Source organism: Balaenoptera ricei, chromosome 2 (assembly GCF_028023285.1).
Source record: "Balaenoptera ricei isolate mBalRic1 chromosome 2, mBalRic1.hap2, whole genome shotgun sequence".
NCBI lineage: Eukaryota > Metazoa > Chordata > Mammalia > Artiodactyla > Balaenopteridae > Balaenoptera > Balaenoptera ricei.
Window position 1 is genome coordinate 34603279 of NC_082640.1, and position 19500 is coordinate 34622778.

Genomic DNA, 19500 nt, shown 5'->3' on the forward strand with positions numbered 1-19500 from the left:
AGAAAAGTTTCAAGAACAGTACAATCCCATACCGTTATGATCTGTATACTTTTCTGTAATACTTCAGTAAAAGAAAATTCAGACAAAGAAAAAAAAAAGACGTGGCCGAATATTAAGTGCTGGAGTGCATGTGAGCTATGTTGCTCGCTGAAAGGTGATGAACATGTCTGCAGCTCTGGAGAAGTATTGGCAAAACTCGTGTTTCCTTAGGAATGCTGCGGCGCCTGCTGTCCCCTAATCCTAATGGGATCCTCTCTGCTCTCACACAGACACAAGTACTCCTGCGGGTGCCTGGAGGCAGGGCCAGGCTTTTCCAAAATATGTTTCAATGTCCCAGGGAGCTCTTGGCTACAGCCCCAGACTAAGCATGTAGAAGAGGGTACCCTCATCGTGGAACTCCTGTGGGCACCTGTATCACAAAAGGATGTTCCCATGGCAAGTAGAGCATTTCATCTTGAACAAGCCACAACCTCCTGGATCTGTCATGGTCAGGAGGTCATGACATGAAGTAATTAAGCACTGTCAAGCAATTGGAAAATACTGCACACTTTTTTATGAATTTGGGGAGGAGTGTTCATCTGCGTCTACTTTTAAACGGCATTACTTATACTTGGATTTTTCTTTGGGGTTAGAATTAGCAGTAGATCTTGGAAGATAATCCCGTTACCATGTCATTCATGATTCACTCATTAGTACAGTCCATTTATTTATTCATCCATCCATTCACATTCAACAAATGTTTATTAGTACCTAGGATAGGCAGCATTCTGAGATGGCCCCCAGGATTCCTGCTCCTGGTGTACATTTCCTATAAAATCTCCTGTTGAGTGTGTTTGAACTTGTGAATCTGGTAAGATTTCACTCCCATGATTAGGTTCTGTTATACGGTAAAGCTGAAGTTATTTAGAAGATGTAATTAAGGTCTCTGACCAATTAACTCTGAATTAATCAAAAGGAGATTATTCTGGGTGGGCCTGACCTAATCAGGTGAGTCCTTTAAAACAAAGTCCACATCTTGCCGGGAGAAAGAGATTCAAAGCTCAGGAGCCCCTCTCTTGCTGGCCTTGAAGATGCAAGGAGCCACGTTATGGAGAGGGCCATGTGGGAGGGAAATGTGGGCAGCCTCTGGGAGCAGAGGGCCTCAGTCTTACAACCTCAAGGAAATGAATTCTGCCAATAGGCACATGAGCTTGGAAGGTGACCCCCTAGCCTCAGATGAGATGTCAGCTCTGGCCGACACCTTGATTGAGACGCTGAGCAGAGTACCCAGCTAAGCCATGGAAACTGAGATGATAAATGAGTGTTGTTTTAAGCCACTAAGTTTGATATACAGCAAGAGAAAGCAAGTACAGTATCTGTTATATGTCAGGTACCGGGGCTGCAGAAATGAATAAACACCATTCCTCTCCCAAAGGCACTCACCGTCTGTTGGAGGAGACAGAAAACTTAAAAGACACAATTTAAAGCGAAAAGTTACCATGGAAATAGGAATAGGGGTGCACGTCTGGTTAACCACGGAAGGCTGGACACTCATGGCTGCCCAACCCCCGCATATGCCAGTGAAAGAGGCATTGACCATAAAGGTGAAGATAACGTCAAGTGGGGAGGGGCAGCTCTGTTCTTTCCCCGGGGCTCACTGGCTGGGTGCCATCAACCTGGAATTTTCTGTGGCTGTGCATTCCTCCTCCAGCTACCACATGGAGGAAGCCTGTCAGCAGTAGAAGAAAACAAGGTCAACAAACAGACAGAGTTGAGAGGTGAAAGAGAGAATCCTGAAGATGTTTGACACCCAGATCCAACTGAGCCTGAAGCCAGCTTGATGCTCAACCCTCCCAGTTAAAGGAACCAGTAAACCCTGGGGATTTTGTTACCTCCAACCCAAGTATCCTGACTAATTAATACAGATAGATAGTTGGGTAAACAGTATGGTAAGCTCTCAGTAAATTTTAGTTACTCTGGTCATGACTAAACTGATTATTGATGTGAAGTAATTAAGCACTGTGAAATCTTTAAGGGCAGCCACCTCATTTTGGGGTGCTTAGCAGGGAGGACTGAGTTTTGTATGCTGAAGGAGAACATTACAATACGATCAGGCCACTCCTAAGATTCAGGACAAGGGCAGACACGTGGGGTGAGTCTTCTGTAATTGGATCAGCTGTCTGGCTTGCCTATGATTTGGGGTCACCCTGCATGGAGGTCAAGGACTGAGGTTTTTTGAAATGATGGCCTAAAGTGGCTGGACCCAAAGAGACCCCCCGGAAACAGACCCCCCCCACTTGTGTATGGTTGCTGTAGATTAGGGAGTCATAGCCCTGTGGCTCTCAGGGCCGCAGCCAGCGGGCCACGTGCCTGGATATGCCCCACGGATCTCACCTACTGGGTGTGTTTGTCTCTCTTCCCAGAAGGGGAGGGACCATACACTTGTCACGCTGCACCGCATTCCAATAGGCCTCTGATCTCTATGAATGGGACGCCAGAAGAAGGCCCTAGACATTTGAACAAATCAGGTCATTCAGATCTGTGGTCAGCTCCTGCCTAGATATGGCCTTCCTCCTGCCAAACTGGCCCGCAGACCTCGGAAACTTGGGCTGGCTGCGGGCGACCTGGAGACACTGGTCGGTGCTGCTGTTCTGCTGGTCACTGCTGGATGCTGCCGACATGGAATCGGATTCTGTGACGGATGGCTCGAACTTGGCCTTAACTCTGGGCTTCAGAGGGTGCTGGGGGTGTTGGAAATTCCGGTAGCGTGGCTTTTTATGCACATACATTGGCCGGTCAAGCTGACCCTCAACGCCATCATTCCAAGATTTGTAATGCGTCCGTCTCTGGAGCTCAGGAGTCAGGCCCTGACTTTCTAAACTTTTGCCAACATAAAAATGAGGAGCCCCGTGGAGGTCGGTCAGGGAGCGTGGGTAGAAAGCCCGTCTGCTCACTTTTCTCCTCTGCATCTCCTCCTCTTCTTCACTGAGCTGTGGAGAGGCCCAGGGCATACAATGTTGCATGTTCCTGGGGTACATCTCCACAGGGTCCCCAAAGATGTCTATCTTGAAACGTCTTTCTGGCCAGAAAGTTGAATGGTTTTTTTGGTGAGGGTCACGTTCATTAACCATATAGTATCTGGGGGCACGGGACCTACGACCCCGTGGCACCAAGGCTGAGACCCTTGATCCATGGTCGATTTGCTGAAGGTCTTTTGGGAAAAGAGGCTCTGAGTGAACGTCTTCGATGTGCTTTGTAAACATTCCAGGTGTGCAGGATCTCTTCCTGTAAAGATCACCTGTGCTTGCACACAGGCCGCGTGGATACCTGAAAGACAGAGGTGGTTAAACACCTGCAGCCTTGGTGCTCACAGACCCCTATGCTGTCCCAGCACTGTGAGCCAGAACAGCAGTTCTCTGCATTTCCACTGAAACTTGTTCTGAAATGTTAATGGGTGTCCAGTGGGGAATTTCCCAGTGGTCCAGTGGTTAGGACTCTGTGCTTCCACTGCAGGGGGCACGGGTTTGATCCCTGCTCGGGGAACTAAGATCCCACATGCCGTGCTGTGAGGACAAAAAAAAAAAAAAATTTCCTAATAGGTGTCCAGTGGATTGCATGCACAGGAGGCTTCGGGGAGCTGGGCTAAATAGATTTCTTTACTGCTGGAATTCTCAGAACCCTTAACGTAATGATGTGCACCGTGAATCTCCATGGAGGGCAAAGAGTGTTGTGCCGGTGTATTTCATCACGGAGACCTCCTTTTGTCCAGGAGCACATAGTGGGCCTAAGAACTGTGGAGCACATGCTGGGAACACTGCCCCTCACTATCTCTGCCATGCAGCTGTCCAGGTTCTTGGACACTTCCTCCCCATAGCCTATGTGGACAAAGAATGTCACCTGCCATTTCAGAAAACAGAGGATGTAAAGCCATCGGTCACTGCGGCTGCCCTGACGGTGTACCCTAAGGGGAATTCGGGATGGAGAAAAACAAGACACTGGCCCTAGATAGTTAAGATGTGTATCAAAGGAATAACTTCAATGAGCTCAGACTCTTGCATATTTCCCTAGAAGATAGAAAAGCACTAAAATCATTAACTTGAAATGTCTGTCTGTTTTGTGATTAGCAGTAAGGCTTTGATGTTCAACCACGTGGGTTTTTTTCAGCAAAGACTGCTGTGTCTCCTGGCTCCTTCTTTGGAACGGTCCTTCAGAGCCATCTGAGAGGCCATGTCCCAGACCATAGTCCTCAGTAAGTCCGCCAAATAAAACATAATTCTCAAATTTTAGGTTGTGCATTTTTTTTCAGTCGACACCTAGCCAGGACTATTGGAATCTCTCCTCTGTACCAAAGCCCAATAGATACATGAAGACATCTCTTAATATAGCAAGATTTTGAATTCTTTGTTCACTTAGTCATTGTCTTTAAAAACAAAACAAACTTACCCCTTACCCCTGCCAAACAACTCTCCTATATATTATCTATATTGCTTTCACTGTGTTACATTCAGATCAGATATAATTCTCCATGTAAGTTAGGGTCAGTGCATCCTTCTAGATGTCCTACCTCCCTGAAAAGAGCGCAGGGTTCTACTGCTTTCTTATGTGTAGGTACAACTGAAATAATTGACCCATGCAAATGCAGAAATGATCTTGCCCATAACTTGGCCAGCCTGGAACTAAAATATAAAAGATCTTGCCGATAATATAGTCAGTCTGGAGTGAAAAAATGAAAAGATAAAAAAAAAATTTAAACAACAATGTCCTACTGTATAGTACAGGGAACTATTGATATATTCAGTATCTTGTAATAACCTATAATGGAAAAGAATATGCAAAAGAATATATATGTATATACATGTTTATATAACTGAAATGTGTTTGAAACAAACACTTGAAACTAACACTGCTGTGTAAATCAACTATACCTCAATTAAAAAAAAGAGAGATAAAGTCCCAACTCCAAAGAGACTCAAAGGCCTTAGTGGTCTGTATTACACTTCTTTCCAGCGTCATCTCTGGCTTCCCTCCAGGCTCCCTTTGCTGCAGTCATTTCCCAAAGATGCCTCACTTCTTCATAACGTCATACCTTTGTTCATGCTTATTCTCCACTATGCTACATTCTTTTTTTTCTTTTTGGTTTTTATTTTTTTATTTTTAAATTTTTTGTGTTTTCTTTATAACATTCTTTCTATATCCCCCCCAAAAAATATTAAACGGAGATTGGTTAAAGAAGTTATAGCGTATCTAGACAGTGGAATAGTAATTGAGCTTTTCCTCCCCATCTTTATTGAAGTATAACTGACAAATAAAAATTGCATATGTTTAATGTGTACAGCTTGATTTAATGTATGTATTCACTGTGAAATGATTACCACAGTCAAGCTAATTAACACACATCACCTCACAGAGTAACCACTTTTTTTTTTTTTTTTTTTACGACAAATGTCATTGTCTCCTTTTCATAGAGGGAATTAATTGACTAAGAACTGCAAACTTTTTTTAAAAAAACTGGTATATGGCTTAGGCAATACTGTCTGTAACCAACCAAGAATGCTCCAGAATATATTCTAGTTTCTTTCTTAATAAATAAAAAGAATCGTACACTGTGACCAAGTGTCGTTTATCCTAGAAATACAAGAATTTTTTTTTAAGTCTTAATTTTAAAAAATGACTTTTCATTAATACCAGTTTATTACTCAACACTATGGTACATTCTTGATTCTTCTCCATTTGGTGAGCTCTTACTTAGTTTTTAAGGTCCAAGTCCAATATGATTTCTCCTATGAAATATTTAGGCACTCTCCACATAGACTTTATCTCAACACCCCTTGTCCTCTGAAAACATACTGTTTATCACAGAAGCATAGCATTGATCACATTATCTAATATTTAACTACATCCCTCTCTCACTATACTTTCAAATCTTGAAGGCAGAGATGTTTCTGATTAATCTGTAGTATCCATCACAGAGAGTACGATAGAGTTGATTCTCAATAAAAGTTTGTTGAATTAGATACTAGAGAATTCTTTACAATACAAACGTGTTTGGATTATGCTAATTTGGAATTTTTTGAGTTAGAGTGTTGTTGCCATTGACAAGCAAACAACTAATAGTCTAATTAAAATTAATCCCTCTCTTCATTAAACCAGGTCCCCAATGGAAAAAAAAAATTTTTTTTAAGGCATTTTCTTTTCTTAGGCTATAGAAATAAATACCCTAGGTTGGCAGGAAGGTTTGCTTATAGGTTATATGGCAGAAGGCCAAGGAGGAAGAATTTGTCCTGTTTGACAAACTTTGTCCCCTCATTTCTTCTCAATACCAGCTGTCAACAGGCAGAAATGGCCTTGTGGCCTTCAGGCAGAAACGGAATTTAATGGCTCTTACTTCCTGAACCTGTTAGGGGCTTTGAAGCCCTAACGGTTTTTTTGTTTTTGTTTTTGTTTTTGTTTTTTGATGCACAAAAACTGAATTATAGCTTTATATTATATTTGGAAAGAAACACAACAAAAATAAGAACTAATTTTTATCCTTCTAAAATGCTCCATCAGGTTTGGATGACTGGGACAGTCTCCTCTGCTCTGAAAGATCTGTGTTCTTCTCAATGGGAAAATAATGCTTTGGTCTCCTGCTCTTTTTCATCACCTAATCCTTCCTTATCCGTTGCTGTCCCTAACATTTCAGCGTCCCTAATGGCTTTTTATCCTGCTCTTAATGGCTCTGGGCCATCACTGGTAAGTATTACCCAGGAGGCAGATTTCCTGCCAAGCTGCAGTTAACTCACCTGGTAGAGTTGCGCCCGGATCTGGAGATGCCAGGAAGAGGCAAGCTGGGACTGCCTGGTCCTGGCTGGGGACTCGGGGGCGTGGGCTGGGTGATGGTCTCCACCCTGCTACTCTTGCTACTCAATGAGTCGAAATTGACCACATTGCCATTGTTTTGAGGTGTCGCCGAGTGAGCCGAGGACAGCTGGCTGCCGAAATCGCTGTCCTTTGGAAACCTCTTGGTGCTTTCGTCTTGGGTTTGGATGCGGGCTGCAGGAAGAGAGAGGGTGAGGGGAAGACAAGCTGAGGGGGGACACGCTCAGGTTGGTTTCGCTGCAAGTGTCCTGACTTCCAACAGGTGGGTCTACAAACAGTTGTGTGCACTTGCAGATACTCCTGACCCCATGGGTGACAAACATTTCATAATTCAAATCATTTCTTCACTGAGAGTTGGAGCTGGAAGGGAGTGTAGGAGGAATCAAATGAACCCCGAGGCTTTACACATGCACCATCTGATGCCCCCATTAGCAAAGTGGGTTATTCACCAGCTTTGGGGCTCTGGTTCTTTATCTATACAATGGATACGATGAAGCTTAGATGATAATTAGGATTTTTTGGAAACAGTTCACAGAGCATTCTGAAAAACAGTGTGGTCTTGGGCTTGAAAAACATTAGATGACAATATTGTTATCCTGAGAAAGTTTATAGAAATCCTAGTTTTTGAAGGCAACCTGAACTAAATTATGCTTCATTGGCAAATAATACTTGATAATTACAGTGGAATTTTATAACATGAGCTGCAGTCTCTTTCCATAGCAGTTTTTAAAAAATTTTTTATTTGTTATTGGAGTATAGTTGATTAACAGTGCTGTGTTAGTTTCAGGTGTACAGCACAGTGATTCAGTTACGCATGTACATGTATCTATTCTTTTTCAAATTCTTTTCCCATTTAGGTCGTTACAGAACATTGAGCAGAGTTCCCTGTGCTATAGAGTAGGTCTTTGTTGGTTATCTATTTTAAATATAGCAGCGTGCACATGTCACTTTCCATAGCAGTTTTTATCTGTAGGCTTGCTCTCTGAAGAAGTGGATGGAGCGAACACAACCCTTAGGCCTCATGACTGTTACTCAGGCATTTTCTAGGAAGGAAACACATCCCTCCCAATTAGCTCTGCATTAAAGCAGACAAAGGAGTTGGCCAACAAAGCCTTTTTGGGTCTCGTTTTTGTTTATCTTCTGAGGAAGAATATGGACTATGTACGCCATTTTGCCGTTGCCCACTGATCTTATTAGTGGCTCCAAGTGGCAGACATGTTTCCTTTGAGCTGCACCTGCCCACTTTCCCCTCCCTTCAGCCCACACCAGACTTGTGCTCCTTGTATTATCATTCTTTCTACAGGGAGGTTCTTTCCTTTTCCCTCGATGAGCCCATATGGGAACAAGCGTGTCCAGGTGCTGCTGGGGAAGATGGGAAGAAGTGTGCCCATTGGGTTTGGATTTCATACTAGGGAATCTCTTTTCATGGCTGGACCTGCCCACCTGGCATTGTTCTGCAGGCAGGGCCAGAGAGGACATGACCTTAAGGGGCAGAGAACTGGGGAGGGGGGCTTGCAAGGAAAAAACGGGCCATTGAGAGGAAGTACACAAAAGTGAATAAGGCCAAGATGTTCTTACGGGTTTTCTTCAGATTTTTGTGCTTCTTTTTCTCTCCTACTTCAATATTTCCTTGTGATTTCAGACGTGTTTTGGGGTTATTCACAGGCCTGGGTCTGATGTAAAAATTGTAGATATAAACCAACATTTATATCCCTAGATTTTTATTGTGTCTAGTTAATTGTGAAAAACGCAGTTGAGTAGGAATTTTTATTCGTGATGAACCTTTAACTGCTGTTTTTTTAAAATGCTCACCACCTGAGGCGTCGGGAATTTTTGTTTGTACTTACCTTCTACCATTTGGGCAACCTTTTTCTTATCTTCAGATCTTGCCTAAAATATAAATGATAACCATATGTTTGTTTTGGATTTAGCAGGAAGGAGTAACAAATACAGTTAAATCCCCTACATATGAACGGGTTCCATTCCGAGAGCGCGTTCATAGGTCCAATTTGTTCGTAAATGCAACAAAGTTAGCCTAGGTTCCCAACTAACACAATGGGCTATATAGTACTGTATTGGGATAGGTTTATAATACTATTATAAAATAATACACAAAAACAAACACACACAAATAATACATAAAAAACAAACACAAAAAATAAAGAAAACATTTCTAATCTTACAGTACAGTACCTTGAAAAGTACAGTAATACAGTACAACAGCTGGCATACAGGGGCACGTTCGCATCTTTGAAAGATCTCAACTTGAAGGTTCGTGTGTAGGGGACTTACTGTACTATTCTTGGGGGTGGGGGTGGGGAATGATGTAGGTATCACTGCTAATCCTTTGGGCCATGGCTGAGCTACTGCCATTACCTGGGGACGGTGTGCTCTGGGCCTAAGCCCGTTACTTGAATGAATAAATGCTGACACCTGAGAGCTGAAGTTTTATCCCTGGCAAGTTTCATTTTTAGGGGCAGCTCTTTGATAGACCATGTTGAGATTCTGCTAAGCATGGTTTGGCTGAGACACAAAAGAGAAAATGTGGATCAACCACACGGGAGATGTGTGTTTCCATAAAAATGCCCTTTGCAACTCCAGATGCATTTCTTTCTTTTTTTTTTTTTTCTGTGGTCATGCCATGTGGCACGTGGGATCTTAGTTCCCCGACCAGGGATCAAACCTGCGCCCCCTGCAGTGGGAGCACGGAGTCTTAACCACTGGACCGCCAGGGAAGTTCCTAGATGCATTTCTTATTTGACTATATATGAAATGAGTTGGTGTTTCTTTAATGAACTGATATTTGTGAGAGTTTTTTTTTTTTTTTTAATGGAGAAAGGTGGAAGTTTTTTGCATGGGGTTCTGGGGCTGAGTGAAGCAAGTGAGGTATCCAGGGGTCAAATTTAAGGAGGTGCTCACTCTTGGGGCTGTGGGAGTGCAGGGTCGGTGTGACCCTGAGAGTCTGTGCCTCTAAGTTTGGCAGCCTGGTGCCTCGCTTGCCTCGCCCCAGTCCTGGCCCTGGGGGAGCACCTGGGGTGTGCAGAGGAGGAGAAACTGTGGAAGAATTGGGGAGTGTTGGTTTCCCTCTGACTGTTCTGAGATCTATGGTTCGAGCCCCAGATGGGAGAGAAGGTATAGTAAGTTCCCCACATATGAACCTTCAACTTACGAACTTTCAAAGATGTGAAAGTGAGTTCAACGTCAGGTGTGAGTGACATCGCAGCTTGCCCTCCGTCTCCTATTGCTGACGATCTTTCAGCTCTACCATCTCCCACCTCCTCTTCCTCCTCCAGTCAGTAACTCTTCTTGCCTGTTCACTCGATGTCAGCCCCTGGATGCCAGCTGGTGTACTGTACTACTGTACTTTTCAAGGTACTGTGCTGTAAGAGTCAAAATGTTTTCTTTATTTTTTGTGCTTGCTTTTTACATATTATTTGTGTGAAAAGTATTATAAACCTGTTACAGTACAGTACTATGTAGCTGATTGTGTTAGTTGGGTACCTAGGCGAACTTTGTTGGACTTAGGAACAAATTGGACTTACGATTGCGCTCTCGGAGCGGAACTTGTTCGTATGTAGGGGAGTTACTGTAATGACAACCAGAATTTAAAAGATATGAAAAAGGTGGGTCTTTGGGTCCAAACAGTGTCTTTGGGCTCAGATGTCCAACTTGACATGGGATTAGGGAGGGACCCTTTCTCCCCGCCCAGTCAGTGCAGCCAGCAGAAGAGCCCAGTACATTGCAAGCTTGGTGTGGCCACAGGAGGGGGAGCTGAAGCACTGAGGGCATGAGCAAGGCCTCTAGGAGAGGAGGCTCATTCTGGCAGTTGATGGCCTGGGTATTCTTAGAAACAGCCCTGGGAGATCCTGGCAGGGGAGGGGTGGTCTTGCACTCTAGCAGGTGGCCAAGAGTCCTAGTAATTTGAAAATGTGACCTCACTGGTATTCCCTGGCCAGGGAAATCAGTCAGATGGTTGATGCACATTCGCGATAGCACAGGTTACGTAATACTTGCATTTTGGATCTGCATTCTGAGCTGGTGGTTGCTGAGCTTTAAGGATCTTGCGATGCTCTGAAGGTAATAGATGAGCATGCTAGGGCAGAACAGCACAGGGCGGTAAGTGCACTTCATCCCCCTTGTCGGGCTTCTGTGTTCCCTGCCGGATGTGGGCTACCCACTGACCGCCCCAACCACCCCCTGAGGACAAAATGTATCAGTGAGTTTTCAAGCTGGCAAGTGCTGGGAAGGAGCTGCTTTGCTTTTCTCTCTCCTGATTTTCAAAGCAACCTCCACTGACCTGGAATTCTGCACGGATGACAGCAATAAGGAAGGAGTGAAGATGGGAGAGGCATTTTACAGTGTATCATGGTAGGAGTATTGGATCAACTACTTGATGTTATTTCCCCTTTAAGTTAAAACAGACGCAAGTTAGCTGCACTGTAAAATTCCATGTTGAGATTAAACTTCTGGAAAATAAGATAATGATAATCACATTCAACCCCATGATCATGGCCACAGCGATCGCCAAAATGCCGTTGATGAATCAGTCATGCTCTACCTCCCTGGCCCCTGTGTGATTCAGCGTCCCTGCTCAGATCATCAGGCTCCGTAAGTGACTTTTGAATGAACTCATTGAATTTATACAATTATTGGAAAGCAGTGCTTTCTTCTTGGCCAAACACGCAGAAGTCCCCCCACAGCAGGCAGGAAAGTACTCACAAAAGAAGCAGCACAGCTGGCAGGATAAACACAGGGCTACTGACGTACCCAACCACAGAGCCAAACCACGCGGGAAAATCCTTCTCAATCGTTTCTGACACGATGTCATAAATCTTCTCTTGTCCGCTGTGAGAAAGAAAACCATAATTCCAGATTATATTGCTTTTGGCAGAAGGATCCTGCAAGCCATTAAAAAAAAAAGAAAAAAGGCTAGCTAGCTAGAGTCCAATCCTCAAAGTCAGTTTCAAAGCTAAAGTAAGTATCTGATGAATGTGAAAGATACATAACATTCCTGAAATGATTTCGTCTGAAGTAGTCATTTAATTAACATGTAGCTTTGAAGATGGGGTCAGTAACCACATGGGGTGTGTGTGTGTGTGTGTGTGTGTGTGTGTGTGTGTGTGTGTGTAATGTAGACAAAGATAGACTCTAAATGTTACATATACGTTGTATCAAAACTGACTTAAAGCAAATGCTAGGTGAAGATAACTCCAGGGACTTCTGTCTTGATGCAGCTAGATACTGTAGAATCAAAAGTGACATGGACTATCTTTTAATAAAAGCTTTCTGAGTTCTGGAAGGGAAAGATTGACCAGGTACAATTTCCTTCTAGCCTTGGAGCAGTGCCGTTTCCCGTTTTGATTTGAAGTGGGCTGTGTCTTTTAAAGATGAGCACAGAGATGATCATACTTGAGGGCAGCCTGCTTAGCAAGGAAAGGGCAATGGTCTTGGATTCAAAAGACATGAGTTTGAAGTTTTTCTCTGCTGTTGACCTGTTTGGTGAGCCCGAAGGAGAATTCAGTTCAATGCAGGGGTCCTTCCTCTATAGCTGTCACTAGCTCCAGGCAGAGTGGACTGAACTAAGGGAACTTACCTAAATGGCCCGCAATTTAGAGATGGCTTGTACCGGACAATAGCAAAAATGGTTGGCAGCATGCATAAGAAGAGCATAAACAGGAGCATTGCCAGGTAGAAGTTGTTGGATCTGTAAAGAAACCAAGTGCCAGGCGCTGAGTTCACTCTCTGGCCAGCTGCCGATGGTGTATGTGCACCCCACTGCCTCCTCCCCAAAAAAACCGACACAGAAACTGTAGCCCTGACTCTTTGCAAACAGAAAAATCCTCCTCCCATCATTGCCTAGGAAAGGGTCTGTTGTAGGATCACAGGCAATTTAGCAAACTAGAAATGGATGCTCAAAGGGAATTCGTGGATCAACCTGCTCCTCTACTAAACGCTTGCTGAGCACCTGTCCGCCTCAAACCAAGACAGGGGTGACCCCGTGGCCATCACACAATAAACTTAATTCATGGAAAAATCTTAGCACCTTTGCCCCACCCAGCTGAGTCCTTACCTAGTGGTTCCCTGTCCTGTTCCCAGCCTTGAACTTGTCCCCTATGTCTGAGGATGGTTTGACTCTTTTGTTATGGTTCTTGACTCTCTCACTTGGATGTCTCTCTCAACCTCTTATCTGCTCTGCTCCTGGCTGCTCAGGGTGAATGGTCTGCCTGAGTAAGCCCTGGGCCCTGGGGCCTAAGCTGGTCTGAAAGCTCGGCTGCCCAGGCTTCCCCTGAGGGCAGCACAGGTCTGTTTGGTGTGCAAAGCACTGTATACAGTCCTGAAAAGAGAATGAATGGTCTGTTAACCTTGAGACTCTCAGCCAGCATGCTCTCTCTCTCTCTCTAATGAAATAGACTGGACTAGAAGAGAACAGAAAATATCAGGGCACATACAATGTGGTTAAGTAGGTGAGTGTTAATTTGTGAAACCTTTCTCTATTTATATACACACATTCTCTTTATATATAAGTATAGACACACACACACATATATATATACTAAATATATGTGTGTATCCATTTATATGTATGTTTGTGTTATGTATATTTATGTGTGTGTATATATGTATGCATGTATTTATATATATAGGCATACATAGATGTCAATGAATATACACATTCATATATAAATTATATATAAAACGTATATATGAATATATGCATCTACACTGGTCACTAGGTGAAAGATACATACACTGTCATGCTGGTTATTGTCAAAAAGTTTGAAAGACACTGATACACACCCACATTGATACCTATTATGTCAAAATAAAATAAATGAGTTCTAATCAACGTGTTCAAAATGTGATATGAATTCACCAAAATGGCTAAAGTGAAAAATACAGAGAAGAACAAGTGTTGACAAGGTTATGGGACAACTGGAACTCTCACATGATGCTGGTGCGAGTGGAAAGGGCGCCTCTGCTTTGGCAAAATAGTTGGTGCTGTCTACTAGAGGAGAACACGTGCGTGGCCTGTGAGCCAGCAAGCGCAGTCCTAGGTATGTACCCAACCAAGGACATGCGTGAGAATGTTCAAGGCAGTGTTATTCATTATAGCTAACCACAGGAGGATGGATAAAGAAATTGGGGGGTGTGTCCTCAGTGAGGTGATTCTCACAAGCACAATATTGAGAAGAAGACAGGAATAAAAGAGGTCATACTGAGTGTGATTCTATTTATATCAAGTAAAAAACAGTGCGGAGAGGGGAACGAATTACGCTGTTAGAAGCTGGTAGTGACCGGAATCGAGTACAAGGGGGCTCCTGGGCGCTGTTCTTGTTCTATTTCTCCATCTGGGGGCTGGTTACAGAGTTGTGTTCAGTTTATGAATATTCATCAAGCCGGATATTTGTGATGTGTGCCCTTTCTGGATGATTATTAAACTTCAGTAAAAAGTTGTAAAAGATGTGGCATGAGCTTAAGAAGAGTCACGATTCATTTGAAGGATGGGGCATTGTCAACAGCTTCAGGCAGGAAAGGCAACTGGAGGGCGGACAAGATTTTGACAGGCAGGGAGTTGGGGAGACCCCCTTGCTGGAGGTCACTCTGGCTAAGGCGAGTGTGGGTGATGTGAGTTCTCTCTGCAAAGAGGACTTGACGCTCACTGACCTGGAGGCTCGGAAGACTTGCTGGTGGGGCACGTTGCAGGTCAGCACGGCCCAGCTGCGCAGGTACATGAGCCCGATGAGTTTGAGGACGTTGAAGGCAGGGAGACATGGCGAGAAGAAGGCCCCCATCCTGAAACCACAATGGGAGGCCAGTTAACGTCTGTTCTCCTCTGGTCTATCTTGGTTCTAAGAGCTTGAGATTTATACTCTGTGCTTAAAGAACTGAAGAAGCCCCTGGAGATCTGAGACCCCAACCCTTCCACCTGCTGGAGATAAGACAAGTCACTTCTGCAGATGAGCAGGGAGCCTGTTTTAAAATATCCTCTTGGCACAAGGATGCTAAGTGTCTTCTGCCTTTTCACACTTTGCAAAGGAAAGGCCCTCTTCCGGTCAAGAGGCAAATAGATAACTGCGGTTTCGGGCAAGCTCTAGATTTTGCCTGTCTAGAGGGGTTGGTGGGGCTACGTTAATAAATTACTGACTTTCCGATTTGATCAACATTATGTGGAGCAGAGCTACTTTTGTTGGACCTTGTGCTAAACATCTTCATACATTTTGGCCCATTTAACCTTCTGCAACCATAAAAGGAGGGGTAAATATCTAAAGTTTTTAGACATGAAAGGTGGGTCTGGGAAAATTAGGTGATTTGCTCAGAGACTAATAAAAGGGTGACCCTATATCATCCAAACTGAGAGACCTTTGAGAGTGACAGATCTGGGATAACATCCCAGGAAAACAGAGGTATATCTACCCTGCAAATAAGTGCCAAATATGGAATGAAACCCAGATCTTCTGACTTTAAGGCTAAGTCTGCTTATACTGGATGTTCATTCAATACAATACCTGTGAAGTTTGGATTTAGCAGCAGGAAAATAGATACAAAGAGAGGTTTAATAAGTAAAACTCTTTTTTAAAAAAACTTCTGGTTTCTCACATCAGGCAAGACACTTAGCTTCTCTTTTCCTCAGCTTCCTCATATTTAAAATGGAGAAAATACTACTAATTACCTCACAGGGTTTCTATAAGGATTAAACCAGTTATTACAGGTAAAAACGTGCCCGACATTCTGGCAAACGTTAAGTAAATGTTTTGTATTATTTTTAGTACTGTATTTGTGAAAATATTTTTCAAAATAAGTGGACTCTAAGAATACAGAATTTGAGTCAAGCGATATTATTTTATATTCCATTCCTCCTGCATTTTACTGAATGATTATGAAGAGAGATTGTGTCTTCTGAAGGTATGGGACACCCAGGTTCTTCTTCTTTTTCGTCGTTTGCTTGTATTTTAACAAATAGCACTTTCTGTGGTCCAGTAGGGAAAGCCAGAGATGGAGGGATGGTTAGGGAGCTCTCCTCCGTGTCCCCATGGACATATACATCCATGTCAATCAGATGATCCCTTTCAGCCTTTAGTATCTTTAGGAACATGATTGCCTTGGCTGGGAGTTGCCCTGGGCGAGCAGACCTCCCCTAGGATGGGTCTATCTGTCTGGGGGATGGTCGTGCACCTGGGCTCAATGTCCACGTGAGAGTATGGAAGGAGAGTGGGTTGCTGAAGGCAGGCTCCCCAGCTGTGACACAGCCACTGACGGAAGTCCTCCTCGGGAGTCAGCAGCCTCTCCTCCTAGCCTCCCCGCAATCTTCCCCAGCAGCTTATTCTACTGGTTCTTGTGCAGTTTCGTTTGTGTTTCAGTGACCGATAGTGGCCTAAAAATGGACTATTTCCTTCCTCATTCCTTTCTGCAAAATGCTTAGAAAACCATTACTGAAATTACTATCTATGTGAAATAGTTCAATTAGAAACTGTTTATGTCCTTTCTTGAATCTTAGGACTGTGTTTATTATGGTCATGTCCCATCCAGACTCGGTCACTTAAAATCTTAGCCCAGATTAGATGTAAGCACAGCAAGAAGAAACTTTGCTACGTACCAAATCATTCCTTGGTTGTAGACTAAATGTAACACGTTCTCTGCTATTTTGAATTCCCCGTATTCAGGCTACAAGAGAAAACGAACTTCTGCATTAAAAAACGTTCCAAATTTCTTTGCATAAACCACTTCATTATAGTCAAATACACAGAATTCTTTGCTCGCCTAGATACGTAGAGATCATGGTCTGTGAGGCCATCCCAGCAAATGGTACATGTAAGAAAGAAATGGAAACTCAAGCTTTGTACAGCCTTTCCCTCTTCCCTCATGTATTTTCTCTCAGCCATGTCAGTTTCCCAGCCTGGCCATCAGGAAAGGACGGATCTGGCCATACGAACTTCCCCAATGGACACGGCATCTTACTTACAAACTTGCTCTCCAGGTCCCAACACCAGTAGTCACTTAAGTACCGGACAAAAAGTCCTCGGAAGAAGTCTATGAGCAGAATGCTGGCCACAGTGAAGAGCATGTCAATGATGGACAGCTTCAGCATCTCCTGCAACACAAGGTGTCCTTGGATGCCACCACGCCCTGCCCTTCCCATGGTCCACCTCTTCCTTGGGGTCCTCCCTTCTCTCTTCATTCCCACGGCTTGAGCCACTGGGCCCCCTCCAATGGCGACTCCATTTTTGGCACATAATGGCTGCTCAACAAATATTTGTTAATTTGAATTTTGATATCTGAGGCCAGCTTTACACAAAGCCAGGGAAAAAGTCTATGGTTCTGAGCCACAGGAGACTACTTGAGGTGTTATCATGGGATATAGTGAAGGTGAAAGGCAGAGGGGTTCAGAGCACAGAGTTTGGAGCAGATGCCTGGGTTTAGGGCTTCATTCTGCTTTTTTTTTTTTTGATGTGGATCATTTTTAAAGTCTTATTGAATTTGTTACAGTATTGCTTCTGTTTTATATTTTGTTTGTTTGGCGCAAGGCATGTGGGATCTTAGCTCCCTGAACAGGGCTCGAACTCTCATCCCCTGAATTGGAAGGCTAAGTCTTAACAACTGGACCACCAGGGAAGTCCCCTTCATTCTGCTTTTACTATCTGTGTTTTGGGGCAAGTTACTTAAACGCTTGTGCTTCAGTTTCCTCATCTCTGCTTCTAAGGATGATAATAAGATTCTAGACTAAGCACTTAGAACAGGGCCAAGCATATCGTTAATACTGCCTGAGTCTTTACACTGATTATGATAATTCATTTTGAGACCTGGAAAATCCTAATCCCCCACTGAACTTTATTTTCCTTTTCTATAAAATAGAGATAATGACACTTCAGAGAGTTGCTAGAATTAAGTGATGAAATGGACATGGAAGGGCTTTATAAGGGAACGAGGGAGCCACCTGTCCAACGTATGTCTCCCAGCATTGGCCTTGCGGACTCTGGGTGGAAGCAGTGGTCTTGTTGGCCTCTGAGAGAGGCGAGGTGTAAGTCAGAACATTGGCTTGTTCCAGGGCCCAAGTGCTGTTTCTCCTGAGCCCTATCCCAGGCCCAGGCGTGGACCACTTCTCTTCTCCAGGGGCTGCCCTGGTGACAAAGAAGATGGTAGAATCTATCCAATGCCTTGTGCTATTTGGGGGAGCAGTTTCCTGTGGAGAGAGGGAAGGAAGAAGAAAAGGTTGTCCAGTTATGTGTAAATAAGAATCCATCATGAACACCAAGGATATCACTGCATTGCTTGGGAATAATCTCTCTTTCTTTATCTCTGTTTCTCTCTGTCTCCAACTCTCTGTCTCTCTCACTATCTCTAGCTTGGTTGATAGCCACTTGACTAGAGTTGGTCCAGTAATGAACACAGCGTTGTAATGAATAGCATTGATTGGTCCCTGGTAAAGTGTCAGAGCCTGTCCTAGGTTACAGCATGTTATATTTCTCATTCTCACAAGAGTGTCAGGTAAGAATGATTATTCCATGTTACAGATGAAGGGATTGAAGCTCAGCTAGTTGAAGTCAAATGCTCGAGGTCATGTTGCTAGTAAGTGGCAGGTAAGGACCCAGTCTATGCAACATCAAAGCCCTGATGCAGAACCATTTCTCCCTGTGGCCTCTTCTGTCTTATAAGCAGCAGGATTTGATGCTAGGAAGGTATGGCTTGGGCAAACAACCCTAAAGAAACCTCCTACTCCCTGCCTCCTCTTCCCCTACCATTTTGGGATAACCTCACAGGTGGGGCAGGTTTAAAATGACCTCCAAAACTACCCTAGGCTGGGATGGTGGGGCCTGCTCTGAACTGCTCTCCATAAGATATTTACTTTCTCCTGATTTTCTAAGTGAAAATTAGTCCCATGGTCTGCCATTCTCCTGGAATCATTTACAATAGCTGTTGATAAACTTTCCTGATGGAATTCCAGGAAAGAGAGTCAAGAGACCCAGGTTCTCATTCCAGCACTGTCACTGACTAGCCATAAATTCTGGCCTCAGTTTCTTTATCTTGGAAATGAGACCAAATTTCCTATCCTTTGTTGAGAAGACCACAAATGAACTGATTTTTGAACATGATGAACAGAGTGCAAATACTAGCAGTGATATTGACAACACTGATGATGACTCTGTATCTGTGTGTGTATGTGTATATACGTGTGTATGTGTGTATGTGCATATGTGTGTGTATCTGTGTGTGCATGTGTATATATGTGTGTATGTCTATATGTGTGTATTTGTGTATATGTGTGTATGTGTGTATGTGTATGTGTGTTTATATCTGTGTGTGTATGTATTCAACATGTGTGTATATGTATGTATGTGTATGTGTGTATATATGTGTTTGTGCACACGTGTGTGCACATGTCTATATATGTGTGTATGTGTATATGTGTGTATTTGTGTATATGGATGTATGTGTATATATGTGTGTATGTGTGTATGTGTATATATGTGTGTATGTGTGTGTATGTCTATATGTGTGTATGTGCGTGTGTATGTGTGTTTATATGTGTATGTGTGTATGTATTCAATATGTATGTGTATATGTATATATGTGTATGTGTGTGTGCATGTGTATATACGTGTGTATGTCTATATGTGTGTATGTGTGTATATGCGTGTGTATGTGTATGTGTGTTTATATGTGTAT

General features: G+C 43.5%; 1 protein-coding gene across 1 annotated transcript in view; it reads right to left on the bottom strand.

Moving 5' to 3' along the window:
• Nucleotides 1-2486: 2486 nt before the first annotated feature.
• TMC3 (transmembrane channel like 3) overlaps nt 2487-19500 on the bottom strand; it is a 45550-nt gene continuing 28536 nt past the window's right edge. Inside the window, exons 13-22 of the mRNA XM_059915352.1 lie at nt 17771-18016; nt 16799-16927; nt 16433-16500; nt 14503-14631; nt 12431-12541; nt 11557-11682; nt 10852-10930; nt 8685-8727; nt 6762-7011; nt 2487-3306 (exon numbers count right to left, since the gene is read on the bottom strand). Coding sequence (XP_059771335.1) covers nt 2487-3306; nt 6762-7011; nt 8685-8727; nt 10852-10930; nt 11557-11682; nt 12431-12541; nt 14503-14631; nt 16433-16500; nt 16799-16927; nt 17771-18016 — 2001 coding nt within the window. The remainder of the gene's footprint in view (nt 3307-6761; nt 7012-8684; nt 8728-10851; nt 10931-11556; nt 11683-12430; nt 12542-14502; nt 14632-16432; nt 16501-16798; nt 16928-17770; nt 18017-19500) is intronic.